The sequence below is a fragment of the Lineus longissimus genome, chromosome 7 (genome assembly GCF_910592395.1).
Source record: "Lineus longissimus chromosome 7, tnLinLong1.2, whole genome shotgun sequence".
Lineage (NCBI taxonomy): Eukaryota > Metazoa > Nemertea > Pilidiophora > Heteronemertea > Lineidae > Lineus > Lineus longissimus.
In genome coordinates, this window is record NC_088314.1 from 6,458,206 (window position 1) to 6,482,224 (window position 24,019).

General features: G+C 42.0%; 2 protein-coding genes across 2 annotated transcripts; one reads left to right on the forward strand and one right to left on the reverse strand.

The window, feature by feature from the left end:
* Positions 1-12: 12 nt before the first annotated feature.
* Positions 13-18,050, reverse strand: LOC135491296 (endothelin-converting enzyme 1-like). Its single transcript, XM_064777063.1, has 18 exons — positions 17,371-18,050; positions 12,260-12,405; positions 10,716-10,868; positions 9,463-9,546; positions 9,079-9,206; positions 8,547-8,665; positions 6,140-6,252; positions 5,666-5,764; positions 4,997-5,074; positions 4,372-4,493; positions 3,875-3,930; positions 3,539-3,590; positions 2,833-2,900; positions 2,496-2,593; positions 2,182-2,241; positions 1,967-2,059; positions 1,607-1,665; positions 13-1,457 (listed from the first exon to the last, which is right to left on the reverse strand). The coding sequence occupies exons 1-18, from the start codon at positions 17,927-17,929 to the stop codon at positions 1,358-1,360; spliced, it is 2,187 nt and encodes a 728-aa protein (XP_064633133.1). The 5' UTR covers positions 17,930-18,050; the 3' UTR covers positions 13-1,357.
* Positions 18,051-19,478: 1,428 nt separating this feature from the next.
* On the forward strand, positions 19,479-23,105 carry LOC135491298 (creatine kinase U-type, mitochondrial-like). Its single transcript, XM_064777069.1, has 7 exons — positions 19,479-19,586; positions 19,831-19,968; positions 21,163-21,255; positions 21,792-22,013; positions 22,108-22,452; positions 22,731-22,856; positions 22,995-23,105. Exons 1-7 carry the CDS (start codon positions 19,479-19,481, stop codon positions 23,103-23,105), a joined length of 1,143 nt encoding a protein of 380 aa, XP_064633139.1.
* The last annotated feature ends 914 nt before the right edge of the window (positions 23,106-24,019 follow it).

Below are 24,019 nucleotides of genomic sequence, written 5' to 3' on the forward strand. Positions count from 1 at the left end.
CATTTTGAGTTAAGCATATGTTTATTTTACAGTAAATATATACATGTGTTTCTGAATCACTTAAAGGCTAGGTTTGTTCCCCAACATTTTCTACATGTGACCCGCTGGTAATCAAAAATAAACATGGTTATAGAAGTACATGTACCACTATTATAAACTAGACATGCCAGGGCGTTGGAAATATCGTCATGAATACTGTTTTTCCGTTATATCTTTGTACGCAACAGCAGTGTTGAGTTTTATGTTCAAGGTGTGTTCAGGTAAATGTAATTGGAAACTTTCAAATTTCAAATTTACATATTGCCCGAACGAATCTGGCGCAATAATCATTATGATCTTATCCACTTGTCAAATCGAATCGATCAGATTTACATTTCTGCAAATAAACTACTAAGTATATACATTGCATGTAGTTTGTCACAGTATTCCCCAGACCCCAATTTCGCAAAGTAAGATGCAGAAAGATGAACAGTCCCAAACTGGTCCGCAGTGTCACGTCATGTTATTGCTATATTATTCCTATTTGTACATTACATACATACTAAGTCGTGTATTCTTAGTGCCCATACATAGCCTAAGGTTAATATACATTATGCATAAAGTATAAATTGTAAACTCTTGTATCTATTTACAAAAGCATTGAGAGTTATAAGTCATTATTCAAAAATTACTCCTTACTCCGAAATTTTTAAGTGGCGGTTTAAGTGCACAGTACCCATATTGCTATTATGCTTTTGGTGTCTGATACTTCAGATTCTCCGCATCCAACTACGAACCATATCTTTATTCGTGCAGTGTCATCATCTTTAAGTCAATTCAGGCGGTTTCTCTCTCTTTCTTTGTCACGGTCTGTGCACTCCTGTGCATTACCTGTATCAATCAGTACCTTTGTCTTGTCAACTAGGTGGCCTATATTTCCATCTCGAACTGAATTGTTTGCTGCGGCATATGCTCGGCACTGTTGCTTTTTGCGGGTTTTTGTTCATATATCTTCCAACGGGACGCAGATAAATGCTTACTCCAGCAGCTCAAGCTGAAGTTTACAATGGATGAGGCATAAGAAGTACACGTAGTCTACCCCCTCCCCTACAAGATCCTGCAAAATCACCGAGTCGTGAAGAAAAAACATAAACTGACGCCAGAAGTTTTGAGAAAATTTTCAATCAACGTCACCTACAATGTTGAAAAACGATACCCTTGTTCACATGAAAGAAGGGATTAACCTTTATTTTCCGAGAAAAAAAATGCAATTTAGAAAACTTCTTCACTCAGTCGAATGGCCTTCCATCCTCAGTGCACAACTTCCCAAAGGGAAGCAATTTGTAAGTGTTGTTGCTGTGAGTTTCCGTTGTCAGTTTCAGAGCGTTCCACATGTCAGCAGTGGGTACATCGCCGATCCCTGCGGACATTCGAAAACCTTTCCAGCGTGTTTGGTCTGCGATATCATCCCGAGGACGCTAAAAAAAAGAGAAATCAATCATCAAGTCGACATTCAGCATAATGAACATACAAATCGTCGAAACTGGGAGCTCCCTTGCATTGCTTAGACCTAGCTATACACGTCTTGTCACATTCCGCCAAAACAGGATTTGTCTCCCCAACTTACCGTATTTCGTTGTCTGCCTTGTAATCTTTATTCGTTGGATCCCTTGGTCGACAAAGTAACTGAAAAAAGTCCAACGAAACATTAAAACTTTGCAAAGTGTTTTCCACATCGAGTTTAAAATGGAAGTACCACTTAAAGATAATGTTTAATGATTGCTTTGTTTGCGACTGGAACTCATGCACGAAACGCGACTGAATTGATGCTTAATCTCCCCTCTCCATACACGTTCCCTTCTGTTTCCCATAAAGTTATTTATTTTTGGTAATATTGTTATAAAAAATGAACGATTACAATATTTGGTCCAAACTCTTTGTCAGTTTTTACCTCAGTTACAAAATAGCACATCAAACTATATGTTACCTGTGCTGCGTTGATGAAAAAGAGTTGATCCTGGGTGTAGGGAAGGACAGAGAACACTTGGTCATTCGGACGCTGCACTGATTTTCTGTATGCCTGAAAAAAGACACCAAAGCCAATGATTTGAAACATTTTATTGGTTTTGTTTTGGTATGCTTTCTTCTTGTCCTGGTGTGAACGAATTGTGAATCCCTCCGATGGGAAATGGAAAAACTTACCTCATATGCCCAATTCAGGCCCGCCACATCTGCTGTACCTAGCATATAAACGTCAGGAGACTGAAATTGAAAGGACATTTTAAGCTAGATCAGACAGGTCAGAAATAAGTAAGCCAGGCACCTTTGGCACACTTGCGTTCGAACGCCGATACTGCTTTTGGTGCGTATGATTAAACATTCAGCATTGATAAGTTACATACACTCCTTGTCTACTCCTTGTCTACGTTATTTGAAATGTATCCCTTTAAGTCACTGATACCGTTAGCATTCGTGGCTTTTGTCTCTGAACCTCACTATTAAGAACGTTTCTTTACCTTGTATCCTCGATAGACAAGCGTCCTGTAATATTTTCTCATACATCGTTCCTTTTCCTCCAGTCCTTCTATCTTGCTTAGGTTGGTGGCACGGAGGGCTGAAAGAGCGCCCCGAAGAATCAACACACTAAACTCTGGCATTACCCGGTTTCGAGTTTCTCCCCTTTTGAAAAGGGTCTCAATATGTACAGGACGATTTACTGATATCTTTACCATGTGACACAACTATGGCCGGGAGGAATGGAGCTATGGAGGCTCGAACCTAGTGAATTAGGTCTTCAGCATTTTGAAATTTGATTATACGACCACATCACACAGCCCAATTTGTAACACTTACAAAATCCTTCAAAATCTCTCCCAAATTCATTACCGATGACAATCCCTATACCGCTGTATTTCATAAACCTGTAATGAAGATTGTCAAATTGAGATTACGATCTCATCAAGAACAGATCAAGGAATACCTTCTATTCTTAGTGATAAAACCAATGCGACCCTTTGATACGTTGACAATGATTCGGGCTCTCTAATGGTTACGGCCCATTTCGCCTACTCCCGTTTCGCCTACAAAATGTGGTCATTTCGCCAACAACCCATTTCGCCTACTCCCATTTCGCCTAATTCCCATTTCGCCTACAACCCATTTCGCCTACTTCTCATTTCGCCTAAACCCATTTTGCCTACTCCCGTCGTCGTCGTCGTCGTCGGCACCGCCGCCGTTATAGGCGAAATGGGAGTAGGCGAAATGGGTGTAGGCGAAATGGGTGTAGGCGAAATGGGTGTAGGCGAAGTGGGTGTAGGCGAAATGAGAGTAGGCGAAATGGGATGACACCTCTCTAATTCCTAGTGTCCCGCGGCTCTCTAAAGCTTTACTGAATGAGACATATCGACAAGTTAGATACTAGCGCCTCCTGCCTTCGGTGGGCTGTTCAATCTCCAACCACCCGGCGTCGGGCATAAAAGTTCCCTGCTTTACGAAAGAATGGGAGATTCTGTTGTCAGTAATGTGAAGGAAGGCAATGTTGTGCTGCTTGTATACTTACTCTTGCGATGACTTGTGGTAGTAAGGTGCCCTGAACAATGCAGGGAAAAGGGCTGAAACAAGGACAGGTCATATAGTGAACATGTTGAAGGCGAAATCTTCGTCCAGGTACGGGTCGATTTTACAGATCAAAATCCATTCTGAACCATTCGAGGTACTCCATCGCTAACCTCATCTCCCCTCGTTGGTGTAACGGAGTCACGATCGGCGATGTCGATCCAGATCTTGAGGTTCAAGATGAAGACTATATACAATGACGACATCGCTCATTAAGTATGTCTCTTGGGATCGGCTACATGTACCAACCTAGTTCGACATCCTATTGTTAAGTGCTTACCAAATGCATTGTACTGGACGAGATTCTCTGCGCTTGTAAAAATGGAATGTGGTTGTCTGCAAAAAATTGGTATGTTCATTAACTAGTTCACCAAAATGGAATTCAGAGACTTTCGTGGCAAAAGGGAATTATACATTGTGACATTATGTACATTTCAGACCATCTCACAAACAAATGTAAGGATTTGGGTTAGCTCTTTGCATATCCTCTTGAAATTGATTAGTAAAAATATCAATTTGATAGTAATTTTTTACAATTCTGGTAGTTCCTATCCGACTGTGAAATTAGTTGATTTTACTATCGAAATAATAATTCTTAGCCATTTTAATGGTTCTTTTTACTAGTTTTTTTTAAGCTAGAAAACTAATTTTATAGTTGATGCAATAGGAGCCGCCAAATTAGTTGTTTTTGCTGATAAAACTTGGCACGGGCAGAGGCTTACAGATAACTGATTCTCACAAGTGTAATCACAAGAATTCCACACAGAGGATTTATACCTTAGAAAACTGAGCCAATCCAAGTTGTCACTGTCTATCAACGTTGTCGCTTCCACAATATCGTTGAAACGCTTGGCACTGATGAAATTCTCAATGAATGGAGCGGACCGGTTAACTTCAAGCTGGAGGAAGAAGAAAACAGCAATATGGAGTTTAAGCGTTGGCGGCTAACGTATTGATCTGAATTTGATTGGTTATGCCACTGATATTGATAACCTACGTACTGAAAGCTGTCGAGATATCGGACAAAACTAAAAATCATCTTCAGCTGCTGATCAATGCCCGAAACGCACCAACAGTGGACAGTGGTACTGGTAAAATTAATGTCCCATCCATGTCTGAAAAGTCGTTTCTTGATAATTATATCCTTTCCTTTTACATTAATACCTCGGTGCCGGTGTAACATCTGTGGTTGTTCCCCATGTTTCAGTGTTTCCAAACAATAGGCAGCTAGAGAGACCATGACTTTTCAATAGGGGGGATACACAGAAAAACTCGTCAATCTATTTTTGAGCGTTCCCAAACAATGAGGGGAAACACTCAAAAACAGAAACACTCAAAAACATTACACCGGTACTGTTATGCGGTGCCTTCCCGAGATAAATCAAAGAATTCAACGGCTTACCGTGGCAAAGAAAAAGTCCATCTTTTCATGGTCTAAGATCCATTCGGGGGCATTCAACATCACAAGCTTCTTGTCCATCTAGAAAAAGAAAGCACTGGTATCGAAATACTGACGGAAGAAGGGGAGCACATGGAAACGAAATCCAAGATGGCGGCTTTTTTGCGGGCCAATCTTCATTGGTCTATGCATAGGATGTCACAGAAAATGGATGATAAATCTGATAGCGTCCCGTGGACATTTTTCAGCACCCGATATTATCAAATTCAGTATTTACGCAAAATGAAAATTCAACATATCATGCCAGGAACACCATGGTGGTTGACATTAAGAGCCATCTTGATAATTAGTGTCTTACCGAGTTACGTCTCCCCGATGCATCCATCACTTCAATAAGCAAATATACAGTCAGAATTGTCCTGAGGTTTGAATGAGATGTGTCTCGCTAAATGAATTACTTAGTTCACATAAAGGACACTAATGTTGCTTATCAGATAGTGGCACTGGGGCCAGGGTCAGGGACAATCCATTGGGTAGTAGATGTGAATATCTGAAGTAGTGGAAAGTGCATGTGAAGATGAGGTGATGCCAATTGATTTCCCCAAGTTTAATATTTAAAGAGTGGTTTGCGTTTTAGCTTTAAAGCTGTCCGATATTTTTTCACCAACCTACCCTTCGTTTTATTTCTCCCTTGATCTCGTCGTCCATCCAGGGTAGACGGCTGATTCGGTCAATCGCCGCGGCTCGAATATCAGCTGTCATCCTTTTCAACTGTAAGCAAAGTTGTTTTCAATATTACTCCGCCGCTGGATGAGTACAAAAAACCCTGATGTCAGGATGGCGTAACGTTAACTTGGCGTTATCTCTTTTAGAGATGGCTGGTCGAATCAAGCCTCGAATTTCCAGATTGACAACGCTTCTTATCATCCTTTCAATCTTAAGGGGATCTTCATGATTTGGACAGACAGTAACCAAGCTTCTCCTATACTGACATACAAAGCGATTATTCCACGAGGCGACTTTGGTCATATGGTTGAATGGTAAGGCCATAACGCCGAGAAAACAACTGTTCCAATACGATAGCACCACACCTATCTTTTCATTACTTTCGTTGTACGAGACGCCCAACTTACTCTTCTTACTTACATTCTTATCTGAGACGACTGGATGCCTTCTCTGCTGGTCCAACTCGGCCACCAGTGGTAGTTTTAGAGACCTGTCCAAATACGTCAACAAGCAGTTTTTCCAATTTCGTACATCTGAAACGAAGATGCACTTTGGCGTACCAAATCGACTTCTAATGAGATCGTAATCTTAGTAAAGGTCACACTGCTGAGATGATGAATTCATCATTTTCATCAGATATCTCGCCTAGCCTTCTATTGCATTCCGCCACTCTTTATCATGATGATGATCAAAGGGACAGCATTTCCTTCACAGGCTAGCGCCATTAGCGCATCCAAGATCCAGTCCCCAGAAAAAGGCAAAAATCAATCGAAGACATTTCACCAACATCGAGTCTATTTGGTTTATCCGATAAGGATAAAGAGTAAACTCTACTAGCGAATGTCTCTTCCCTTGGGACGGGCAGACAAAGGCACTGTAGATGGATGCGACCAAGTCGGGAGAGTACTTTATTTATCTGGATTGCATTTCTGTGTGTATCTCAAGGAACATCAAACCCATCGGGGACGCTGTTATGTTATTTCAATACCGCGGTTTAAACATGTTTGAGAGACCGAAATATTGGAAATTGGCCAAGTGATCGTGACTTGAAATCGAAGCTTGAGATGAAACTTTGGGCAGACTATGAAGTCAAAATCAGTCAAAGGCAATTCCTTTCCTTCTTCAACCCTTATCTTATCTTCTTTTTCTTTGAGCAATGAGTACCACAACATAAGCGCAATAAATTTCGAGTCCGAGCCTTTGAAGATTAAGCCAATAATTAGAACACTTACTCAGCCACCAACTTTGGCTGGTAGGTCTCTTTGTCGGCCTAACATGTCGGTCAGTTTATGACGGATCTTTTTTTCCTGGCCTAAAGAATCAATTAGTTATCAAAAACAAGGCAAAGAGATGCAGATGATGCCGATTGAGATCGCGTTTACGACGACATATTTAAAAGATTCAATGCTCAAAACACTAAACCTATACAGTTTTCATCATCAGGTCGGTGCAGAAAGACATTTTATCGAGAGGTCCCCTACTTCGCTATAACTGTTGCCTGAAATCATTCTCTGCAAAGTATTTTTCTCGTATCCCTTCTGGTTTGCAATTCCAATTTACTTCCCATTGATTTGAGACAAAATATTGGCAGATGGCTTTGGATGTCAGATGTAGGATAAGTCAAAGATGGCTTGAGAGTTTCGCTGGGATGGTGTGCACCTGTCGGGCTCCTCAGCAACATGTGGGCCGTGATCCGACTTCCAACAGTATACATACTTTTAGTTATAGCTATGTAAAAAAGGTCGTAAACTCAAGTATATTCATGTTTTATTTTATGTTATATCGTCTCTTCCTTGCTTTTGAAGCGGTCAACAGTGGAGTTAGGGAAGATGCTGTCGACATTGCGAATGAAGCAGTCAATGGGACTACTGGTTAATTCTTCATGGCGTGAAGGATGAAATTACGCAGACGGAATTGATATGCGGCTGGCGAATTTGAAACCACTGGATGAGTGTTTTAGAATTGATCGGGTGTCCTTTAGCCAGTTATAGATAATTCCCTGAAAACTGATATTATCCTAACTGTTGCTTTTGAAATAATTCCATTTGCCAGATCCTGAGCGTACAGTCTGATCTCGATCAAATCTGAAGAAACCCATCGAGGTTGATCATCTATCATGCGGAGTCACCAGCCGCCCATTCGTCACATTTTTTGCAATCCGAATTATAGAACACAAACTTGGAATGAATTACCAGTCTGCAAGGCGCAACCAGCAGAAATGATCTAGTGTTCTGTTGGTTTGATAATATACCCTAGGGAGGGTTTGATACCGAAGAACCAACAGATATATCCATTAATCATATTCAATAGGAAATTGGTAGTCTAAGGGGGATTTACAGTTTTGCTTATGAAGCATGGAGACCTTGTCAGAGATGTCAAAATGCTTGTTAATGCTACAAATTGCGTTAATCTGTATGAGTGTTTGATGCTGGTCTGAGTTATGCAGCATGTAATCACAGTCGCATGTTAAAAATAAGCAGATTTATCGCAAAAGTGGCTTCACTGTTGAGTAATGACATCTTGAAATTAAAGTGCTCTATGCCTTGTCACGCACGACATCTCGAAATTAAAGTGACTTAGCATATGCTTCCTGCCTTTTTGTTATTTTCAAGCAGCAAAATAGAAACATCTCCAGGTTCCGAGTTGAATATGTAGCCAATTGGATAGGAAGGGCGGCCAACTAATGCATACACACCACGTCCGGTTTTTGCTAGCGGAATACGGCAGTTCAACCGACATCATTGAGAAAAGCGTAACGATTGGTATTTTGGTTTCTTTGTGAAAGAATGGTTAAGTCGAGAGGAAGAAGAAGAAGAAAACGACTTACCATCAGTTCTGGGAGGCATTGTGTCGCCTTTGACGTCATAGTAGCTCTGTTTTATGAAAACAGGCATCACATCGATATGTTCCTCAACAAACACATAGGTCAAGAAGTCTCGAAGTTGCCTTTAAAAAGAGGCAAACATGAATTACAAAATACAGTAATCAGATAGCTTTCGATCGTGTTCCTTCAGCAGCAGTGGGTAAAAGGTTTTGGGTACAGATTTGAACGAACATGTAGAAGAAGATGACTGAATGCATGAACTTCACACTTGTATACCGTTTGTGCCAACTGTGATGACGACGACGACGCCGACGACGTTGATGATGATGATGATGATGATGATGAAGATGATGATATGGGCGACGATGACGATGATTAAGTACAATGTAGTGTCGTATCGTCATTTTAAAGCTTGGTAACTTCATCATTTCCCATTCTCGCCAAGAGACAAGAGCATATTCATTGGAGCGTGTCGCAATAGCCAAATGCCTTTGCTACACAGAGGCCAATTGATATCGTCCCGAACACTTCTCACCTTTCTTCCATAGCGATGGCTGTGTTTATCATATGATCTATTTTCTCCTTCTCTAGGATCTGTACAGGGATGTCTGCGGTTTCCTTCACTGCTTCGTAACGATGGGTCAGGAACTTGCGCCAATCAATCTAAAAGTCGAAGGATAGAAATGAAAAGAGAGCAACATTGAACATAATGTATAAATTTTGTCTGTTTCTTTTTCTCAGAACATATTTTCTTCAAGAAGACAACTGGTCGTTAACGTGGCGGTAGTTTTAACTCTGCAAAACTAAAGGACATTGTACCAAGTTAAAGCTGAGGCTCAGTTAGTGACTTGACTTGTATCGAACAAGCGGGTCCTGCATGGGCTCGTCTCAGCCGCTTGGTGTATTTTTTCATCCGTACCTCTGTTTTTGCCCTTCGTTTAGTGCTGAATATACTCGTCAACTTGCCGACTGTTGTAGCGACATTTCTAGCTTCCGTTGAGGTCTGCAACAACAAATGTTAAGCATACACAACCGCATTTCTTCAGTAACTACAAAGCAAGATACTCTAGTTTCACCAAATAAGACTGCTATATCAATTACAAGGAAATCGACAAAAAGGGCAGGCTGAAACATGACGCCATGACCATCGGATAATTTGGTGCCGAATGAACCGGCGCTATCCAAGTTGAACATGTAGCATCGAACAACCATGTGCTCATTTATTATTCAGAAGTAGTCTTAGATCGATGAAACTAGAGTAATACACCAACAATTGCATGAGTAATATCAAGTGTACATCAATATTGTTTTCTTGGTAATATCAATAACTATTGGTATCTCTTTTGTTGTAGAGACATAAAGGAATGATATCCTTAGTGACTGTACAGTGAGCTTCCTTATCCCTCAGCGTCAGTACCCGTACAAACAAAACCAACATAACTTCTCGTCTGTAATTGCAAAATCAATTCGTCCGTATCTCTACGGAGACAAAACAAACTGTGCGTGGTTGATACAAGGTTGACAATCTACTACATCAAATCCATAAATCCGGCAACCCCGGCGCAAAACAAGGCGACCAGCATGCACACCAGTTCGCCGAAGACGGCAACGAGATTTGGCTCCGATTACGACATCGTCGGAATAAGCATTGCCAAATCTAACTTCTTCGTTCGAGTTACAGATAATCGGACGCCAGGACCCCGTTCACTGTAGAGAAGTCATCAATTCATGACTATCTTTCCAATCGCTGGGCAGACGACGATGCTCCAGCACAGTGAGAGATACTTTTTTCCCAGTACATTTAAATCGGAAGTGAAAAATGAAACGGGACTGCACAAGAGGCAGTTGATTAAGCCATTGAGACTTGGGAGGAACGTCTCAGTTCATGACAGGTCCAGGATGGTTGGGTAAATGAAGTTATGAAAAAGCTAGAGGGATTTCTGCTGAGAGCAATTTAGAGAATTTGGTGTGACTTCCGGAAGTTTTATTTACCCAATATGTGCTAATTTCCGCCGGCACAACAAGGCTATCAGAAGTGAGCTAATCATGGATTCATTTGGGATATAAGAGGGGGGGGGGGCGAGGAAGGACTTTCTGTTTATTCAACTTTTGGCCAAAGGAGTAAAAATTGAAGGACTGAAAAAGGCGAAAAGACTGACTAAAGCTACTCACGAAGCAAAATGCCTTGTATGCCTCGATGACGTTTTCCACAAATCTGTGGATTTCATTTTTGCCGTTGATGGCTTTGCCGACCTCGTGAAGGAATCGACGGAAGGCCTTGATATTGTGGAAGACTTTGGTGATGCACCTGTCCTGGGGTGTAATCTGGAAGAAAGAAAGATAAAGATAGACCCCACATCCAAAACATTGGACTGGCGTTTTAATCTTCATGGACCTGTGACTTCAATAGTATCATCCATGTGTGGGATGGTCAAATTGGAAAACATGCACACCCGATCGAAAATTTACTTGTCTACAGAAAGCATTTCCACCTGTCGAAGAGTCATCTTTCCAAATTCCTATCCCTGAAGGCAAATCTGCTTGGAGGTAACCCATCTGTGAGGAACTTCATCACAGACTGATACTCTTCCGAGATATGGGCCACATGGAACCTGGACGAAGGGATATTTTGCCCCGCGTCATGTACCATGTCCAAATATCTTTATAGCGTGTTGGCTTTCACATGTTATGGATCCTAGTTTTTTTGTATTTTCTAAAGAAGTGTTATTATTATCAAGCGATTTCGTTCCGTTTAGTTGCGAATAGGAGTAGGAATATAGTGTACTCCGGCAACACTCATCTGAAGAGCACATGTGTATAGTATACACCTGTGCGTATGATCTAGAGGCTTTCTCGCTTCAACGGGATACCATGGGTGAACACCTCATGATACATCAGACAGACTGCCAAATAGCTCACCATACGTTTCTTGATAAGAAAGCATCAAAATACAATTAGCATGTTTAACTTTAGTACACTTCAGGCTGATAAACCCCATGCCCCCACTGTCAGAACTTTACCTTGCGCTTTCAGATATACATATACGTGTATATTTAAACAGAATGGCCTTGTTATACGTGGGAAATACACAACTTTCGTCCTTTTTTTATTTTGTTCAAAAACGTCTAAACCAACAGACAAATAGACTGATTGGCTGATTGAGAGTGAGAAATGTTGAAGAGTTTGTACGGTTTCCGATTCGACAGCTAACCATCAGTAAATCACCAGCAACAACCTTACCACAGGATCGGACTCCAAAAAGCCCAGCAATTTGTAATAGCGTGTGTCAAAATGCATGAGACTATCGTTGTCCTGCAACTCCGCTGCAGTCCAAAATACATGAAATAGCAAAGGATTCCCGACTTATGAGACTCCGGAACTCATACGATTATTCGCTTTTGATTCTTATGCTCAATAAATTGTCTAATTGCCGCCAAGCGAGTGAGAAAAGCTTGAAAACCACTGTGACTGATTTCGTTGCCTATCTTTGATTACCAGGGGAAAGAGATTTCCTCCTCATTATTCCGACCACATACTGCCAAAGTTAAAATTCATTCAGGTTCAGCAATAAGGCATTCCTGCACTACAATATTTAACCTCAAACATACCCATACAAGAATATCGACCATTAAAGTATAAATGCTTCAGCCAAAAAATCGTGTTGCAGGAGAGAATAATAAGGAGATAATCCTCATTTTATTTTAACCGGAACTTACCAATAATCCTTGAGTGGATGGACCGGCCTGGTAGGATGGCGCAACTGTCACTGTGAACAGTGGCGGAGCAAACAGGTCGAATGTGCTGACCTTGAGCGCCCGCTCGAATCGCCATGAGTCCGGATCCCATCCCGCGTCTGACAATTCTGAAAAGGAAAGAATCAGTATGTCAATTAAACCAAAGATTATAATATATAGAAATATAGAAAAAGGAAGGGGAGGAAAGTTAAAGAGGCATTTATACAGTATTTCGATAACCTATTGCTAGTTCGATATTCGATGGTTCATTATGTTTGTTTAGAAATCGTCTATCCAGCCAAGGTATGATTTTACGAAGTGGTATAGGCTATTTGTGGAAATAAACCAGATGGCATTGATACTGTCTTTTTGCCAACTACCCCAGACGACTATCGTCAGTACAGCCATGTATCACCTGAAGTGAGTTTGGCTGATAGCCGAAACGTGCCAGCGGCACAATCCCCTGTAGATTGATATTGGAAGCCAAGAAGCGTTCTACTGCAACATTTTGGCAGCATAACTAGAACAAGGGGACTTTTAACGTCCTTGAAGATGGCATGCAATGCTCATTCGGTTTCAAAATCAGGACGGACGTATAGGTGGATGCGAAGATGGAAGGTACCAGCTGGAAAACCGTGGTTGTTAGCTTCAATTCAAAACGCTAAAACATGTATTGAATCAGCTATGGTTCGCGCGTCGGGACTCGGAAGATGGGTCCCGCTGGCCGGGTCGCGAATTTTTTCCCTGAACCTTTGGGACACTATAGTGTACATTTGTACAGGGACTTTCAGCCAATCAGATTTCGACAAATACATGACGTCAGAAGTCTAAGAAACTTTAGAGCAGTTGGTAGCATACGATGTTCGATCCAAAGGTCGCGAGTTCGAATCCGGTTGTGGACAACATTTTTCGTTTTCTTTTTTTCTTTATATTTTATTTTTATAATGCGTTTCTTTTCCCTTGTTATTTAATTTTTAGATATTTGAGTTATGATGCCTGCAACATACCTACAGAAAGGACAATAACAATAACCCATCTCCAAGATCCAAGGGATAGTCCTTCAGATATCATATTGAGTATGAATATATACAATGAGACTTGTCTCATGTGAATGGTCTTCCTCCAGTATGAATATGTTTCTCTGCAATGAGACTTATCTTTCGATACTGCCTCATGTGTATGGTCTTCCTCCAGGTTTCTCGGCTATTCAGTTCTTGTTATCGGTAAAAGAACGCAAGTCATAATATTTGCAGAAACTCTCCCATGCAGTTGCCCATGGCCCCAGCTGCAAACCAAAGCACAGATTCCAAGAGTGTTAGCTTACTGTCTAGGCTGGGAAATATCTATTAGCTTTTATCCAGAGTGTTATTTCTCTAGGGTCGGATGAACAGGAGGAACTGCTCTTCGGGAATGAGATCAATCCTGTCATAACAGGATAGAAAGCTGCTGAAGCTTGCTACTTATCTGGTCATATATTTGGGCTATAAGGTAACTACATGTATATCATATTTCTGAGTCAGACGGTTCAGTATCAACCAAACAACAGCGTGCGTGATGGAGCAATGATCATGGTACAGGGATAGTCATGTGCACTACTAACTATCGGCATCGTGTCTCCATGCTGCAATGCTTGGTTGTCAGCGAGTTCTCCGAAAAATACCATCACCAAAGAGTGAGTAGGGTATTCATGTAGCGAGGGGGCAAGAAACGACAAATCCACCCGGACAAAAGTCCATTCTGCGATTTCATAGGCAGCCAAGTGGAAACTACCATCTGACGTACATCATCCCATCCTAAAGAATCTAGACAGAATCTGTGTTCCCCTGGGGTCCAAGCCAGATTTCACAGTGACCCGAGAAAGCTCCGTATGTCGTATTGACTTCTATTCAAAGCTTTTCCAATAAAATTATCATGAGAGTTGTGGCTCAGCATCATAATTCTGGCAGACGATGTTGCAAAAGAATTAGATGGTTCCACCTCAAGAAGACTGCACACTCCGGACGCAGTTGACCGGCCTCGTTCCTCACCCTAATATCGAGGCCAAATTAGGATGACACAATTGGCTGCCCATGTAGTCTAGAAGACTGTAGCTCATATGTGCATCGATGACCACTTAGAATGGCACAGACGACATCAACAATATTATGGTCATGAGTACCAAACTCAATTTTTCTCCAATACTAGGAAGACATGTTTGACTAGATTTGAAAACAGTAAACATGAAATTCCCATCACCTACATTTTAGATGGACTCTACCATTTCTGATATCTATTAGTTCAATCGGAAGATGAATGAATGGCATGGCCCAATTGATTTTGCGCTCGGTTGAATCGATAAAGTAAATTGTCTTCCTGCAAATAAAATATCCAATTCATAGATTAAAATCAATGTAAAATCACCCACAACCAATTGCTGTCTGCGGTATTAATGTTGGTGTTGTAGCTTGCGCTAGTATATAGCGTGCGATTTCAAGGTCAGTCTCAGTGAAGCTTTGAGTACAGATTCGACCCTATTGATTTCTTGTAAATCTTTTCTTATAATCTGCAAACCTCTGATGGAGTGATATGCTTAGAAATCATCTGCCAATACTTTTTTTTGAGAAATATTCTATCAAAAATCGATTGACCTTCTACTTCTACATCTGTCTTCGTGGAGTACTGACAGTCAGGAGTGAGTATCAAGCAATGGTCTCTCATGAGTTTCGTGTTCTGCTCCTGGACAGGTGGCCATTCAGTTTTCTAATCTGCTGCTGATTTTCTTCTTTTTACCATCGAACTCGCATCATTACTTTACCTGATTCTACCGACGGTTTCTCAACAGCAAGGAAAAACGTCATCATTAACATACCGGAAGTAATAGTAACGGAAAATTTTTGCTATTTGTTGTAGGCTTACACAGATGCGTGGTGGTTTGGTTGGGAAAATTGGTTTTACTCAGACAGACATATACCTAATTTGTTGAAGCGGAGATAGTGAGTATATTGGACTCAAAAAAGGTGATAATGAATACCAGACAAGGGAATTTAAACTGTAACAACACCGCATTGTTTTTCTTCTGGTATATCGATATGCGTACATATGTAATGTACAGCATTAGTAGCCCCTTCCTGGCTGCTGTAACTTACTAATGGTAGATAAGGTAAACCACACAGAAAAGCAATACATTACCTTGCAATAGAAGAATGGTCATGTTTTTTGCTCATATACTACAAGAAGGCATTGTGAAGTGCAGCTGAAAGTTAGTACACAAAAAGCAACTGAGGTGGACATTTATACAAAGAAGGCAGCTGATGAAGTGGAAAAGTATACAAAGAAGGCAACTGAGGTGGACATTTATACAAAGAAGGCAGCTGATGAAGTGGAAAAGTATACAAAGAAGGCAACTGAGGTGCACATTTATACAAAGAAGGCAGCTAATGAAGTGGAAAAGTATACAAAAAGGCAACTGAGGTGCACATTTATACAAAGAAGGCAGCTAATGAAGTGGAAAAGTATACAAAGAAGGCAACTGAGGTGCACATTTATACAAAGAAGGCAGCTAATGAAGTAGAAAAGTATACAAAGAAGGCAACTGAGGTGCACATTTATACAAAGAAGGCAGCTAATGAAGTGGAAAAGTATACAAAGAAGGCAACTGAGGTGGACGAGGCAACTGACGAGGTGGAAAAGAATACAGAGAAGGCAACTCAGGGGCACTAGTTTAGTTTTACCCGCATGACCCGTACACAGCGCAGTAACAGTATTCTACAACAGGGAAAGGCAAACCACACCATTTAATCAATTTGCCTCGCTTGAGATGAGAATGATTGAAAAGACCAAACACATCACTGACGCTAAATGTATCAAGATAATGTTTCATTCAATCAAAATAACCATCGCCGATACTAACCAAGTTAACGAATATCGATTAATCTTCCCCGCAAGTGGATAAATTTCGATGTGTTATTACAGCTTGGTTATTAGTATAGCGGTTCGACTAAGTAGCAAAGCGAAATCACTTAAGGGTGTGGTACTGTCGTGTACATGTACATTGTTTTTGTGTGATCCGCAGGCAATTGGATAATAGTGTTTGTGATAGTGAAGAGCCAGAGTTTCCTCACCTCTTTCGTTTGCCCTTTAGTACATAACGGATATCGTTCTTTTAAATACTTGAGACCAACTTATAGTGGAATCGACCAGGCAATAAAATCGGTAGACTTGGCCATGTAAACCTACTCCTGAGATAGCGCCCCACGCACGCAGAACCTGTGGAACCATAGACGTTATGTACATTGAAAATACAGGAGAAATTCCCCGTTCGCCATGGAGCAAATGAACGAGGAAATAACAGAGCATAGTTTATCATTTCTGACATCAGAGAGGAGAAGCAAGGAGCCAGGGCAAAGGAATGGACGTCTGTAACAAGATCACGGACAGGCTCGTATTTCAATGACGGTCTCTCAAACAAGAGACCGTACATAAAGAGTGCAGAGTAACCAAAAAGTTTATCACTCTTCATGGTCAGATGATGCCGGCCGCTCCGTCCCCTCAGCTGTCAATTACTTCCCGGTATAGAGAGACGCGCGCTCGATGAATAACCCGTGTTGCGACAGAGGAGACATCAAATAGATAAATGCTTAGAAATCAATTTATCACGAATGTTACGATGATGTCGTTAGTCTACAAATCGAATGGATTGTCGTGATGTATTGGCTCGAGAGGATGCAGATATGGTGTCGGTTGTATTATGCGCCGAGACAAACGGTGAACAACCCTTTGCTGTTTTACTTGTACTTAAACTTAATCAAGATATTTCGCATGATCTCATAAAGTTCTTTAACCATTTTGGTAAATCATGTAGGCGAATAAATTTCACATATATTCATTTCAGTTCATCAGTTACCATTCCTGTGCGTGCGCGTAAAAAGGAAAAACGGGCCTCTGCAAATTTGGACCATGAGGAGTCCTGCTAGTCGTCTCGTCTCGTTTTATCGTTTGATATTTACTCACGATCAAATGGGTTTTATGTTTGTTGGAGAATGTGACGATTGAAAATTACAATGCTGTTTGTTGAGACAAGCAATGGGTACATAAAACAGCCGAAAAAAACTTACTTATTTGTTCACCAGTGGTGTTCCATCCACCGAGTTTACGAAGCAGGCGCTGAATTGCTTCGAGTTGGTCTTTCTCTGTCTCTTCCCGGGACACACACGACCCATAGTAATCCTTCACCTTCCTCTCAGCAGAAGTATCCGCAACCCTACAAACTGGTAACTCCAAGAGCCGCCGAGATTTCTCTAGGGTTCGCTGGTCAACTCTGACCATGCTGTGCCATTCCCCAAACGCGGACGAGGGCTGTCCCGAATGATCGTCCGGGGTCCCCGGCCAACGTCCGCAGGCGAACTCGTAAAAGTTTTCGCAGGGGTCCATATCCCGGTTCATACCTTCTAGAACCCTTGCAGCATCGCGGAGACACTGAGGTGTATTGCATGATTTTTCCTGTACTTTTTCTGTCCTGCACGAAGGCTCTACTGATTCCTCGTCCGTGGCAGGAGGTTCCCCATCCTGACACCTCTGGCTCACAACAGCCACGTAAATAACTAAGACAATACAGCAAACAGTCGTACACAATAACGCGACAACTAATGAAGTGATGGTAAGCTTGCTCCCCATTTTGTCCAGCGAATCTTTCCCCTAATCCAAAAGACAACGAATGAAATATGAAGTTATTCCGATGTGCTCGCCACACTACGGTCTATGAACTGAGCGCATCCCGTGACTGTAGCTCCACGGCCAGTCAGAATCACTGAACGGCGAAGCTTTGCCTGACTGAAAAATCATCAGCACCACTATGGAGAGTGGCTCCGTGTTAAACTTTGATGAAGAGAAAGAAAAGCAACAATCAGGCTCGCTCTTCAGGTAAGCCCCTTAGCCGTAAGTAAAGATACAGCATTTCATTTCTCTCTCCTTGAAACCCCGATGTCACCAGTGGAGTAGACGTTTCGATGGTGAATTTGATCTCTGAAGAGTGAGCTATTTGCTAGGTTAGTTATTTATCCACTTTCGGTCAGAAGACAGTTGTAGAGGACGCCAAAATAAAGATGTTCCTTGGGAGCACATTTGCATTTCCAAAATTCTAGTTCACCCATTGAGACTTATCAAATTAGTGGGTTTACTGATTAAATTAAGGCAAAATGGTCTGGTCAAGATCAACCTGGTCAACTTAATCAATTTTGTGTCTTTTTTGTCTTTACAGGGGTCAGATTTTTAACGGTGTGTAGAGATGAGCCTAAAAAAATCAGGAGTATATAGAGGCACTGATAGAGGACCCTCGACCGAAGCCAACCGGGTGCGAATGTGAAGATGTGAAATGGGCGTGGTCCATGCCCGGGTCCATGTGGTAAGTCTTCGGTAATTTCCGTGCGCTCTCACGGAACCTACCGAATAGGAACCGGGCGAACAACCAGGCGGTTTGCCGTTGCTAGGGGAGAGGATTAGGCACCTCCCCAGCAACAGTAACACGTGGCATTCTGTTTTCGTCCGTCACCGCGGCCAGACCTACATTAATCAACAGAAATATTCGAGGTACCGTAGTAAACCACGGCAATTAACTGTCTTGTTATCTGTAGGTATCGACTGTAGAAGCTCAGTAAGCGTTAATTGTACAAAATGCTGATTTTGTTCAAATAAAAACCGGGTTCCCCTCCCGCCGCCCGCGCGCCCACCACCAGTTTTGTCGGGCGGGAAAGCTGTGGTTTGCATTTTTCGAAGTTGTTTGGAAAGGAAAATTGCCAGAGTTAAAGAGGTTGCATTATTGTTACTGGGCAAGTTATCGTGGAATAGTGACTATTTGCGATCGTAATATTTGGAAATATTACATTTTGCCCATGTGGACTTCGTATGATGTAAGAAGTGCAGCAGTTGGTTGAACGACGACCATTCTGAAACGCTGAACCAATCAGATGACGCAATGCAAAGAACGCGGGAATTGAGACGTGTGGCTCGTTACCTAGCAACCTAGCAACCACGTTCCATGCATGCCGTTCATCCTGTGCCGCTGGTGCGAAAGTAATTTGTTCCCCTCTGAATTGCAGTCCTCGGCTCATGCTCACTATTTCTTTATTCAGTTCACCACCAACACTGAGAAAACATGTCTCAAATAATTTCTAAAGTGGTCGGAGTTGTAGCAGCAGGGGCTTGCGTCTATGCAATGTATTCTAGTATGCCATTCGACGAAATCACAAGAAGACATGCAAAGAACCCTGCTTTGGCTAACTTTCCTAACTTGTCGCAACACAACAATCTAATGGCTAAATATCTCACACCTGAGGTAAGTATCTGTTCAGACTGTTATTTCAGTTGAACTCTCCCTGAAAACTAGCCTGAAAACTCTACTATTCAGTTCAACCTGTACTGTATAGAGAGGGTTGTTCTAACTTCTAAGATGGATCTAAAAATGTGCATAATTTCTGCTATAATGAACAACTGGAGCGACCTCGCCAATGGAACTCTGTATAATTTTCATCAAGTGCCAGTCCAGCATCATTTTACAACATTCCTTCTTCTTTCCTTAGATTTATGCCAAACTGCATGGTAAGAAGACTCCAAATGACTGGAGCATTGATCAGTGTATCCAGACTGGTGTGGACAACCCAGGACACCCTTTCATTGCAACAGTAGGGATGATTGCAGGGGATGAGGAGTCCTATGAGGTAGGACAGAATGAATGAAGGTCCCAATAGGTGTTAAAATAAGTGTCTCTGTTCTAATCTGAGGTGTGGTGCTGATAAAGAAAATATCACCTTTATGTCAGCTCCTCCAGTTTCCAAATCCATGTCTAAGACAACCAACATGACTCGTAAGAAAGATCTCATCCATTCTTCCTTGAGCAAGCCATCTCCAAAATACATAAGGACGATTTCCTCCAAGGGGCAAATGGTCTCTTCAACTGCCTTTACTTTGTCGTCACAACCTAGTAACATCCCCCGTCTCTAATCTGACTTTGTGAGGGGTCTATTCCGAATGGACGTCCTTCCAAGAGACAAATGTCTTTGAAAGACATGGGGACAACCTCCTTCGTCATGTTGGTTCTGTGAGTCCATACTCCCCTGAGGACAGTCCTCTTGGTTCTGAGAGTGCATACTCCCCGAGGACAATCTACTTGGTTCAGAGTGCATATTCCCCCCGAGGACAACCTCCTTGGTTCTGAGAGTACATACTCCCCGAGGACAATCTACTTGGTTCTGAGAGTGCATACTCCCCGAGGACAATCTACTTGGTTCAGAGTGCATATTCCCCCCGAGGACAACCTCCTTGGTTCTGAGAGTACATACTCCCCGAGGACAATCTACTTGGTTCTGAGAGTGCATATTCCCCCCGAGGTCAATCTACTTGGTTCTGAGAGTGCATACTCCCCGAGGACAATCTACTTGGTTCTGAGAGTGCATATTCCCTGAAGACAACTTACTTGGTTTTGAGAGTGAATACTCCTCCGTGGACAATCTCTTTGGTTCTGAGAGTGCATACTCCCTGAGGACAGTCTACTTGGTTCTGAGAGTGCATACTCCCTGAAGACAACCTCCTTGGTTCTGAGAGTGCATACTCCCTGAGGACAATCTACTTGGTTCTGAGAGTGCATACTCCCTGAGGACAATCTACTTGGTTCTGAGAGTGCATACTCCCTGAAGACAACCTACTTGGTTCTGAGAGGAGACTGAGAGAACATTACGCTTCTCCTCCATTTAGGAATACAACCCAGAGACATGTATCACTAATTAGACTTGGGGATGTTTTGGGTGTGAACTTTTCTGTTATTCTGTTCGTGAGTGATATATGAAACTGACTTCTCTCTGGAACATGTTAAAACCAACAGAGGAAACTTGTCTCAAAATGATCTTTTCTTGCAGACATTCAAGGCAATATTTGATCCGATCATCGCGGCACGTCACAATGGTTACAAACCAACTGATAAACATCCCACAGATTTGGATTCATCAAAGGTAAAAGAATCAAAAACTTATTCTTTTGAGGATAGTACCGAGTATGTGTTTATGGATGTACTTTAATGTTCGAATTGAAAACACCACTGATCAGTCTGTCTAGTCATGGAACAGAAACTGTATTGTCTTCCTTGAGCTCGACTGCTTTGGTGCTGGACCAATTCCCTGAATAATCAAGAGTAGCGCATTACTACTAATACCAGTATGCGTCTGCTCCGTGGTTACAACAGAGGGGTGTCTGGGTAAGGCTGGGGGAATGCTAAAAGTAATTGCAAAGCGCTTTGAGACTATGCTGCACTGGCAGTGATAAAGCCTCACTCACTTTTGACTTTTTTAAAAATAAAGTAAAGTTACTTAATGAAGCTCTGTCTTCTCTTTCATCACGTGGTTAAATTCATGTCATTCTAGCCCACAAAATGAAGAACATTTAATGTTTCAAACGTATGTTGCTTGTTTTAACCATCAAGATCAATCAAAGGCAACTTGTTGTTACTTTCATGCTTCTTTCCTATAAACGGTCTTAATTTTGAATTCAGATTCATGGTGGAGAGTTCGACTCCAAGTACGTCCTCTCAAGTCGCGTACGGACTGGTCGCTCTATCCGTGGACTCAGCCTGCCACCAGCCTGTGCTCGTGCCGAACGTCGTGAGGTAGAGAATATCTGCAAGGATGCTCTTGGCAACCTTAGTGGTGAATACAAGGGGAGGTACTACCCCTTGTCTAACATGACAGACGCGGAACAAGAACAACTTATTAATGTAAGTGATTTGTGGCCTAAATTATCTTTCCAAACACTCAACCCAATGATTGTGACAAGTTGATTACCTCACAAATTACACTCTCCTCTTTCAGGATCATTTCCTGTTCGACAAACCAGTGTCTCCCCTCCTCACCTGTGCTGGCATGGCCCGCGACTGGCCCGACGGCCGTGGCATCTGGCACAACGACAAGAAGAACTTCCTTGTTTGGATCAACGAGGAGGACCACACCCGTGTCATCTCAATGGAGAAAGGCGGTAACATGAGGAGAGTGTTCGACCGTTTCTGCAATGGCCTGAAGAATGTCGAAAAGAACATCCAGGCTGCTGGATGGGAGTTCATGTGGAACGAACACCTTGGCTACATCCTGACCTGCCCCAGCAACTTGGGAACTGGTCTCAGAGCTGGCGTTCATGTGAAACTGCCTCTTCTCAGCCAGGTAAGACCACTGCCAAAACTAAGTACCCATAGGCTTCTTTGAAAACGAATCAAATGGAATTTCGGTAAGAGGGGTGGGGTGAAAAAGGTCGATTTTTCATTGCAAACTTTGCGGGGAATTTTAAGAGGGGTGGCAATTAGACCAATGATCATTACAAGATAAGAATTTTGATATGACAGGGTAAGCAAGACCCCAAGTGAGACACACATCTTCAAAGTGTAATCCAATACATGTACTTATCTTTGACGACTTCTCGAAAAGTATTGTCTTCATTCCAGGACAAAAGGTTTGACAGCATACTCGAGGGTCTGAACCTGCAGAAGCGTGGCACTGGTGGTGTGGATACTGCGGCTGTTGGCGATACTTTTGATATCTCCAACAATGACAGGCTGGGAAAGTCTGAGGTAGGTGGCTGGGATTGGATGACAGATCATAATCACACTCTCTGATTTGAATATTGTCAAGCAGCAGTCCGAATTATATCCAAGAACCAGCTGACCATGATTTCATTTAAAACTTTACTGACCTTTCCTGTGTTGCAGGTTCAGCTAGTCCAGTCGGTCATAGATGGTGTCGACACCCTCATCAAGATGGAAAAATCCCTAGAGAGAAATATGCCAATTGATAGTATGGTTCGTGCCGTTAGGCAATAGCAATCATGGCAGGCCGGAGGTCAAGAGAATATGGATTTTTTCATCCCCATACGCAAAGACTGTAATTCTGAAGAATGTTTGACTCTGCACAAGAAGAACAAAAAGATGTTCTTTCATACTTTTGTTGTACGTGAAGAGTAAGGAGAAATTCTAGTCACCTCTATGTGTATTCATTCAGCTAGTTCCCATTTACAGAAATATTTTTACATTATTTATAAAATCCATTTACAATCAACAATGAAGTCTTATTTTTTGTGCATCCTATTTGAAAGTGCCATGCTTAGGTGATACTGTTGAAGTTTTAGAACAGGCTTGTTCCTGACCAAAACAGTAAACGGGCGACGAGTCAACATCCGATGCCGAAATGATCATCTCCAGACCTATCAGCACCTGATGCAAAATGACCATCTTGAGATCAATCCGAATATGACACCAAAATAACCACTTCAGATTAAATCAGCATCTGACACCAATGTGATCATCTCTAGACCAATCAGCATCTGCATCCAAAATCTCTTGGCCAATAAGCACCTGATGTCAAATTGATCATCTCTAGACCAGTCAACACCTGGTGCACAAATGTGACCCGTCACAGCGAAACCAGGCGCTTGTCGCACAGAGGATGAGCCTAAATGACACCAGGAGATAATGGAAGAAATTGATATGCTCCTATTTCACAAATGGCAGACAACAGAGAAATGAACAAACAGTCCGTCTCAACCTACCAAGCTCAGAGCGACATGCGCCTGGTTTTGCTGTGACGGTTCACAAATGATGATCCCCAGACCACATAATTGACGTCTGATGCCAAAATGGCCATATCCAGACCAATCAACATCTGATGCCAAATTGTCACTCCACCAGTCATCTGATGCCAAAATGATCATCGCTAGATCATTTGGCATCCGATGCCA